Source organism: Vanacampus margaritifer, chromosome 2 (genome assembly GCF_051991255.1).
Source record: "Vanacampus margaritifer isolate UIUO_Vmar chromosome 2, RoL_Vmar_1.0, whole genome shotgun sequence".
In the NCBI taxonomy this organism is placed as follows: Eukaryota; Metazoa; Chordata; class Actinopteri; order Syngnathiformes; family Syngnathidae; genus Vanacampus; species Vanacampus margaritifer.
The window spans coordinates 35,660,178-35,670,110 of record NC_135433.1 but is presented as its reverse complement, the minus strand read 5'-3'; the positions used below and the strand labels follow the sequence as shown (position 1 = coordinate 35,670,110).

At 38.7% G+C, this 9,933-nt stretch overlaps 1 protein-coding gene across 2 annotated transcripts; it reads left to right on the top strand.

Moving 5' to 3' along the window:
• The first annotated feature begins 51 nt into the window (after nucleotides 1-51).
• Nucleotides 52-9,397, top strand: tox4a (TOX high mobility group box family member 4 a). 2 transcript variants are annotated; one of them, XM_077556186.1, is made up of 9 exons: nucleotides 52-516; nucleotides 613-678; nucleotides 1,206-1,502; nucleotides 4,191-4,436; nucleotides 4,603-4,902; nucleotides 6,164-6,244; nucleotides 6,325-7,038; nucleotides 7,896-8,038; nucleotides 8,134-9,397. In XM_077556186.1, exons 1-9 carry the CDS (start codon nucleotides 412-414, stop codon nucleotides 8,189-8,191), a joined length of 2,010 nt encoding a protein of 669 aa, XP_077412312.1. In that variant the 5' UTR covers nucleotides 52-411; the 3' UTR covers nucleotides 8,192-9,397. The 2 variants fall into 2 exon arrangements, with proteins under 2 accessions (XP_077412312.1, XP_077412311.1); XM_077556185.1 differs by having other exon boundaries at nucleotides 53-516; nucleotides 1,203-1,502.
• Nucleotides 9,398-9,933: the final 536 nt, after the last annotated feature.

Genomic DNA, 9,933 nt, shown 5'->3' with positions numbered 1-9,933 from the left:
CGAAACGCACGGGCTCTATGTTGGGTAAATGAGGCCTTCGTCGAATCAATCTGTTTTCCGACGGTTCCTGAACTAACCACTGTCCGCTAACGTAACACACGCCAGATGAATGGCTTTTCCGTTTGGCCAGAGCTTTTTTTTCTCTTTTTTTTAATCACGAGAAGCATTTTTGATTTCAACACAATATCTCTGCGACATCGAATGATCGTTATGGCTGGCTGATTTCACCCTATCATCACATTAACGTTCCCAGGTCTTATGAATAGCACAAGGTTATGTTAGTGGGCTAGTTAGCCAACTAGCTAGCTACTGCTACTAGCATTGTCGTTATTGTTGAGTGATCCATGAATGAAAGAATCGGATCCAGTAATCTATTTTTAAAGTATAGATTAAGAATATTATTGCTTCAAAATGGACCTTAATTTTTATTCTGGACTTTCTGACGGTTGTGCTCAAAATGTTGATTCTGAGTTTTTGGACAGCCAAGCATATGGTGGATACACTGAAGGAAATAAGGTAACCCAAACACATTTTTTCCCCTAATACAAGTCTGGGGGGGAGTGAACTTAAATAAATCATGTCAGTATGTCAATTTGTCGTCATGCGTTTCAGTTTTCAGAGGGCAGCGACAGTTATCTTACCATAGGTGGCGGTGCTCATCACTTTTTGTCTCCTGAGGTAAGCGAATCAAAGTTACATTGATGTGTTTTAAACATTCCACATTTGGACGATATAAGATAACATGATGCTATGGAAAGTCGTTTGAGCATTTATTCAGTATCTCTAATATTAGGAATGTTTGCTACCTATTACAGACTGAGACCAGTAGACTACGAATAACTCAATTCTTGAGTATTCAGTCACCGATACCAGTAGTACTTATGATAAAAAAAGAAGAAAAAGTGACAAATAATTTGAAAAGAAGACAATATAGCATTTCCCTTAAAATTGCATGAAATTAATAGTAATTTTCTATTCTTCTAAATCGTAGTTTTTGATTGCCAAAGGCCACTAGGCCAAAAGTAGGAGTAGTAGTGGAGAAAACATTATTAGTAAGACTGTCATAATAACCACCAGTCCTAGTTGCTAGTAAATAAATACCTTAAGCTTGATATCAAGGATATCAGTTAAACACTCAGACGGCTTTCCGTAATGCGTGCAATTTCTGACCACCGAACTAACTGTTTTGCTCTCACAAACAGCAGACTTTTCACACCCCCAACCTTGGAGATGAAGTTTTTGAGATCCCCCCCATCTCACTCGACCCAGACACGTCCCTAAGTATTGCTGAAGCAGTGTCCCACTTCGAGTTGACAGATGAGTCAGATGGCACCGTGGGACCTTCGGGTTCTCATAACCTGGTTAGCAACCTGGTGGTGGAAGCTAATGATCCGTCTTTTGCATCCCCCTTTGTGAACACCGGCTCCCAAGGCCTGGAGCATCTCAACATGGGGGCCATGGCTCAGGCGAATGGAGGAGCCCTTCTCAGCTCCTCATCTTTGGTATGCATTTCACCTCATAAAATTGCTTTAGTACCTATTTCCTCGGACCACGTCTTTGGTACCTGGGCTTTCGATGGCGGCTTCACCAACTGAGTCCACCTGGTAGTATCACCACTGTCACGTTGCAGTTCAGAATCAATATTACTCTAATAAGATGACAAAAACAGAAAGAATCATAAACACCAGAAATGCTGATTAGAAAATGCATTAATGTTTGGATGTATTTGAAATCTGGTCAGCAATACTTATTCTGAAGGCCCTGGGCAGACTAGATTGACATGGCAGGAACATGGAGGCTGAAATCGTATTTGACCAACAAAAAAAAAATCTAATATTCACATACATTACTTGAAGCAGTGGAGCCAACAGAAATGCTAAAAATTTAAGGGAATAGGCCCGGTTGAAATGTAAGTAATTAAATTCCATGGAAGCAAGCCGATCCTATCTGATTTTGGGTGGAAGGTGGGGTGTACTGTGATCTAGTCAACATCCAAGTTTAACCTAAGAAACATTTTTGGAATTTGTCAAGATGTCAAAGTAGTGTGTGGGTTTTCTCTTGGCACGCCAGATTCCTCCAGCATTCCAAAAACATGCATGTTCCGAATCAAAATCATGTTTATTTACCAACTATCTTAAAAACACTCAACCATTTTGTTAACTCAGCGTTCTTTATAAAGACCTTTAAAACAACCATCGCCACATACAAAGTGCTTTACATGGATTATAACTCAGTCATGCATTAAAGACAGTTACAAGCAAAATAACACAACATAAAATAATTAATAAATAGGTAAATAAATAGTTAATAAATGGGTTCATAAATAAAACTAACACAAGTAGGCAAGTGAATAAATAAATAAAATAAGTCTCAATAAATTAACTCATTCACTGCCATTGACGGCTATAGACATAGAAAATTCATTTAAACTATTTCTATTAGTTTAACATGTTTTCTACTTTTGTTAACAAGAGTATGAAAACCTAGAAACATTTTTTTTTATTGTACATTTAGAACAGATAAAAAAAAATTGTGATTAATCGTGAGTTAACTAGTGAAGTCATGCAATTGATTCCAATAAAAAAAAAAAATTGCCTGACGCAATTAAAATTTTCAATCGTAATTAATCGCATTACTTTACTAGTTAACTCACGATTAATCACACATTTTATATCCGTTCTAAATCTACAATAAAAAAATTCTAGGTTTTCATACTCTTTTTAACAAAAGTGGAAAAAATGTTAAATAGAAATAGTTAAAATTAATTTTTGACGTTTATAGCTGTCAATGGCAGTGAATGGAAGAAAAAGAAAAGATTATCAAAAATTTGGGGCGTCAGGCGATTAAAATGTTCAACTGTAATTAATCGCATGACTTCACTAGTTGACTCACGATTAATCACACATTTTATATCTGTTCTAAATGTACAATAAAAAAAATTCAACATTTTCAAACTATTGTTAACAAAAGTGGAAAAAAATCTTAAACTAATAAAATAGCTAAAATGAATTTTTGACGTCTATAGCCGTCAATGGCAGTGAACGAGTTAATAAGACAAAATATATTAGGCATCCCAAAACATTGATAAGGCTTGATCCCCTCTGAGCCTGCGCTTGGTCCTCGCCTCGGTACCTCCAATCGTGTCTGGTCCGTTGACCTGAGGCACCGGGCTGCAGTGCTCATCCTTCACTTTTCTTCTGTGGCCCTCATTGGAAAAATGTAGACATCTGTTGTTATGTTTTGCAAAAAACAATCTTGATTCATTTTTTTCATATCGTCTGATCGCGAGTATTATGATTTTTTCAAATATTAAATTTTTTTTTATCATGATTAGTTTTTTCATATTGTCTGATCTTGATTCATGATTATTTTTCCCTATCGTCCATTCTCAATTATCACCATTTTTTACTTTTTTAAAAAAAAAAATTTATACTACCAGTTTAAACTATCTGTACTGAAAATTGAAGACTAGCGAGTGGTTCAACATGTTAATAAGATATGTAATAAACAAAAATTGAAAATATGTAACAGGTAAATTAAAGAAAAAGGTGAATATTTAAATTATAGTCACATGTTTTTTATCCAACAGTACAGTCAATTGTTAGAGCCCTTTTTGGAGAAACTGAAGATGCTTTGAAATGTGGGCATTATATTATGATGCAACGTACTTTTTTTTTTTAAACTTAGGTAATACTTGCAACTGTGCATTATCTTTAACTCATTCACTGCCATCGATAGCTATAGACATAAAAAAAATATTTGAACTATTTCTATTAGTTTAACATTTTTTTCCACTATTGTTAACAAGAGTATGAAAACCTAGAAACAAATTATTGTACATTTAGAACAGATATAAAATTTTTGATTAATCGTGAGTTTAATTAATTACAATTACGGCCCTAATTTTTAATAATCTTTTTTTTAAGATTATAAAAAAAAATCTAGGTTTTCATACTCTTGTTAACAAAAGTGGGAAAAAAATTTAAACTAATAAAAATAGTTCAAATAAATTTTGGACGTTTATAGGCGCCAATGGCAAGTGAATGAGTTGATGACAATAGTTTCTTATTGATTGCTGCTCCTATTATTAGAGGCCATTTTGAGGCAATGCTGTACGTTAAACGGAATGCTTTTAATCTTTCCAAACTGCTTTGCCTAACTGCTCTTTCCTGCTATGTTTTCATTCTCAGGATCTGGGTAACAGCAGCGGCTCCCATTTTGGTAGCTCGTCCCCAATGACCATTGATGTTCAACTCGCCGACATCGCTCATGGCCTTTTAGGAAGCGGCCAGCTGTCTACCATTAACCAGACAGAGCTGGCGCTGGGTCTAGGAGGAGAATGCATAGGACCTCCTGCGGGGGCCTCCGAACCGCCGCTGTTGGCGACACCTTCTCCGGCTGGCTCCTTACAAGATGAGGACATGGATGACTTCAAGGTGAACTTTTTGTTTCTATTTTCAACTTGAGTTTGCTTACTTAGATGTGTGGATTTTAAATGTAAGTTTATGGGCTACCCAGATATTTGTATTCTGTGCCTCCATGTAACATGCTTTCTCACCGGCCCTGCAACTAATCGCACTCTATAACGTGTCTTTCTCACAGAGGAGTGTGCTGGTCGACTCCCCCGTGCCTCTGTCCTCCTCATCCTCAGTCCTCTCCCATCCAGCTGTCCAGTCCTCCGTCTCTCTGATAACAGCCAAAAGGGCTGCGGGAGCTACAGTTGCCAAGATAGGCCGGCCGAAGAAAGACCCCAATGAGCCGCAAAAGCCGGTGTCTGCGTATGCGCTGTTTTTTCGGGACACCCAGGCTGCCATCAAGGGCCAGAATCCAAACGCTACTTTTGGAGAGGTGTCAAAGATTGTGGCTTCCATGTGGGACAGTCTGGCCGAGGAGCAGAAACAGGTATGCACATGCTTACATATTTTGTCTGTTTTTTCAAGTTAAGGGAATACGGGTTTGTTACCAGAAATTCTAATTGCTCATTTGACTTATTTAGAGTGTTGCCACAGTCACTTTACTGATTACTTAATTTTAAAAGTAACAAAGTTAGATTATAAGTTACTTGGTTACGTTCAGAAGCTGCCGAAAACCCTGCTTAACATAAAAAAATAATAATTGTGTAATATTTTTTAAAATTAATTTAATTTAGTAAATCTTTCTTTAATTAAAAGATAAAAGAACCACAATGTTTTTTGACTGAACTGTTTTTAATTTCACTCAACATAAACAGGCTACTTGTTTTTCCAATAAAAAATTGAATTGTCTTTCTAGACAATTTCTAGTCTTTCTTTAAGTAAACTTAAAGGAAGGGAAGTCAACATTAAACATCTCTTGACAATATGTTAAATGTGACGTCACTAGTATAAATATGACATTCTGATTAATATTACGTTTGTGGAATATGAGTTAAATACCAAAATGCAGCCGTTTTTATCCATCTCAGAGGGCGGACATTTTGCCACTTGCTGTCGGCTGAAAATGACTTTTGCTCAGGGCTCAGGTAATGACCAATCACAGCTCACCTGTTTTATGAAGCTAAGCTGTGATTGGTTGTTGCCTAAGACCTGAGCAGTCATTTTATCATTTGCTGTTACTCAACAGCAAATGATAAAATGGCTGCCTTCTGATATTGATAAAAACTGCTGGAATTTGCTTCTTAACTCGTATTTCCACAAACCAAATATTAATCAGAATGCTATATTAGTCTAGTGGGGCTGCATAAAACATAATATTGTTAAGATTATTATTTTTTTTTGGTGTGGGGGCTAAATTACAGTGTAGCAATCAATGTGTTTTTTTTTTTATTTGATGTAATGTTTTTTTGAGCTAGATAACACTTTGTCAACAGCACGGTGTGTGCAACAAACTAATATTTTCGTCTTCAGTTGACGTAACAAAAAAAGTAACTATATTTCCATCTTAAGTTCAAATCTTTCTCCTTCCTAATAGTTGCATATAATTATATGGTATTGACGCATGAGTTGTCAACAAGCTGAAGACATCAAATGTGCAAAACTGTAAAATACCTTTCTTACATGTTCCATAAGATGCAGCTCTTTGTTGAGTGAATTTAGTGATTGGTAGTACAAAACAAATTAATTGCACTAATGGAGGTCAATTGTAGGAATATATTTAACTCACTTGCTCCTTGTTTTTGTTTTAGGTTTATAAAAAAAAGACGGATGCTGCCAAAAAAGAGTACTTAAAAGCTCTGGCAGCTTATCGAGCCAGTCAACTGTCACAGGTAAGATCGTGTCCATTCAGCAACCGTTGAATTGATTGAAAATGATTTTCTTTATTTTTCCATCTCCCCTCACACCTCAGCCCGCCTGTGACAAGATGGAGACTGCACCTTCGCCACAGCCACCTGATGTCATCCAAGTTCCCGCAGCCGCCCCCCCTGTTAGTCACCAGGTCGTCCGTCCAGCAAATACCGTGGAAGAGAACACCATCACCAACATTTGCGCCTCCAACATCATTCTGGATATCCCGGAAAGGGCAACTCGTTCCCGCACGGGCGCGGCCAAAACGGCGGTGGCCCCAGCGCCCACCGCAGCCGCACCGCCCCAGACCATCACCAAGATCCTAATCCCCAAGCACATGCTTCAGGCAGGGGGGCAGTTTGTCACCCTGCTGCCTGGTGGCATCCACACTTTGCAGCCCACCCTGGTGGTGTCCAGCGCCCCTCGCCAGCCGCCACCCCTGCAGCAAATGCAAAACGCGCCCCCGCCGCCACCACTCCAACAGATGGCGCCAGCGCCACCGCGCTTACTCCAGGCCAAGCCCCGGGAGGGAGGAAGTGCGGCGGGACTCCCCGTGTCCATCACAGCTGCCCCTCCGCCTCCGCTTCAGATCAAAATAGTTCCCGCCACTCTGCAGAGAAAAGACACACAGCCAATCGTCATCCCCGCCACGGCTACGGTGGCGTCGACGGTGTCCGGAGCCACGCTTGTGGCGGGAGTGCAGCTGATGAATTCTGCCGAGTCGGCAGCTCAGCATGATGAGGAGGTCATCTCAGAGATGCTGCCTTCAGAAGAGGTACATGCTCCTTTTGCCGTCCACTGTCCAATCGATTGCTTTGAATGACATGTTAACTCATTCGCTCCCAGCTATTTTCACTGAAGCAACCCCCTTTGCTCCCGGCTGTTTTACTGATTTTGCAAGGCCCACAGAATATTGTGTTCTAACTTCTAAAGCTATAAAAACATGGAACCTACCAAAAGAAAGATTAGAGTCTCATCTTTCATCAGGATATTTCCATCTGTTTCCGTTTTGCATCAGAATGTAGCTAAGTTTGATCGTTATTCACAAATTGGTTTAAAACGGTGGGGGAAAGCCTTTTTGCAAATTGGCCGTGGTTGATCTCTTTTACTCTGCTGCCACCTGCTGGCCGTTTTTTGTAATAATTACCATTTCTTTAAGCGTTCTCTTCAGTTCTGAGGCCATATCAAAGCCTTCTGTATGCTGTAGCACAAGGTTCACCAATTCCGGTCCTCGAGGTCCGGAGGTTTTAGGTTTTAGATGTTTCCGCCGATACTAAAGATCAGGATCATTATCAGGCATGTTGATGAGCTGGTTATATGAATCAGGTGTGCTAGTAGGCAGAAACATCTAAAATCTGCAGGACTCCGGACGTTGAAGACTGGAATTGGTGAACCCTGCTCTAGCATAAAAAACTTATAAATATGTTTTTGGGACCATGGTAATATTAAATAGAGCGTTTTTATACGTTTTTGGGAACAAATTATTTAATGATGATGTACAGTGAACTAAAAAGTTTGAGATGTGCATTGAAAAGTAGAGAGGTCAAATTAAGGTCACACTTAGGTTGATTCAGAAATGTTGCCCCAAAGAAATCATCCATACTTAACAATGCTTTTCCTTTTCATATTTAGGATGAGATGGAGGTGAACGAGTCATGTGATGATGCAGCTGTGCCGTGCGTGTGCGTGAGGTCTGGCTGCACAAACCCAGCAATCGAGAGTGAAGATTGGGACAAAGAATATTGCAGTAACGAGTGTGTGGCCTCTCACTGCAGGTGAACAACAAAATTGGAACAAAACTTTAGTACAGTTGCCAGCATATTATACGTACAACATAAAAAGAAATGTTTTTTTTTTCTTTCCCCCGCAGTGATATTTTCAAGGCATGGTGCTCCATCAGGAACCAGACCATGGGAACGGTGAAATAAACACACCGGCTGGAGATTATCCACTATCATTGTACTACAACTTGGACATTGTTACTTAAACTAAATAGAAATATAGCTTGTAGTCAGGCAGCAGGATTTTTTTAAGGATCCAGTGTTGTTCAATACTTTTTTTTTTCTTTTTTTTTTACTCTTTTTGTTATCAGTAGTTAGAGTTGATTAGAGAGTTACTGTACATGTGGTCTAGTGGTTCACTGACTCGCCTGACTTTGATAGAGGCAGTGCGGATTTGTGGTTCTCACTCAGTGCCAATGTGAGTGTGAAAGTTTGACTTTCTCTATATTTGCCATGTGGTTGACTGGCAGTCAGTCTCAAGGCATCGTTGGCATTTTCCCCCAAGTCAGCTGCAATAAGTGGTGTAGAAAAAGGATGCAGGGAGTTTACTGAAGGGATTTGGGCTGAAAATGCCTTACTTTGAATAATGACGTTTCACTGTACTCTTACTACAGTCAGACATTTCATGCCCATTATTGGCAACTCTACATTTTTACAATAAATTAGAATGTTGCACAATATAAATACTGTACATATAGAAAGCATCTTTTGAAAGAGGATATTTCATTTAAAATGAGCTTGGCACAGCCAGTAGTGTCAGTTTTGACTTGTACAGCAAAATGGGAGAGGGATGTAACAAATTGTCAGAAAGTGTTGCCGACAAGTTATTTTCACGCTATTTAAACTGAAGAAAGAAACCTGAAAATATTGTATTATTTTGTTGGAGTATATTAGAAGGCAACTTCCAGAAATACTCACTTTGCAGAAAACAACTGCATGAAAGAGCTTCAAATTGGAGGTTAGATTGTTGCATATGTCTACTGGTGCCCTGGGAGTCTTGGGCGCAGCTGCAGACACAGAAACAAATATTATCCTTTTCCAGAGAAAAACCGTGAGAAGCAAGAGGATCTAACCTTGATCAGAAAACTACTGACACTTGGAAGAATGATAACAAGAAAGTCAGAGGTTGATAAAATGGCTACGCAGGGGTTTTCTAATATGTTGACCAAAAATGTGAGAAACACAAAAAAGCACAAAAATAGGAGGAGATGAGCCATTTGTTTCAACTGGCGGCAGAGGAACACCTTTATGTACTGTGTTTCTCATTTAATGTGTATTTCCTCTCTCTAAATACTTCTGTACATGTTGGTCGCATGAATAAAAGATGTTCATTAAAAATGATTGCTTCCTTGACCTCTTTCCAGATCTGCTTACTTCACTGACAAATGCTAGGCTCAACAAAATTAGTTTAGCCCTTCCTGTGTGTTTTTTCTGGTTACCATTTCCTCCCCCATTCCAAACGTGACGGGTTAATTGGTTGACTCTAAATAGTTTTTAAGTGCAAGGTTATTATAGTAAATGAAAATTAACAAATGAAAAAAAAAATGAAGCTACATCTCATGTTTATAAAACTAATTATAGCCAACATGTGCTTTGTTTTCATCCTTGTCAATTATACATTGCACACTGAAATTCACTTTTTTGTGTCTTCGGTAATCAAAATTGAAACAAAAAAAGGATTGAAATATTTGACTTTCTGTGTTGAACTTGCAAGTTTCACATTTTGCACGAAATTATTGAAATGGGCCAGCACAAGTATATTTAAGAATAGAACGCTCTGGATGAGGGAATTTTACGACGGCGCATAAGATTGTGTTTCCTGTGGAACCTCAACACTGTCCAATAAGATCAGCGATTTGAATTATTTGCAAAATATAAAAAAGGAATTG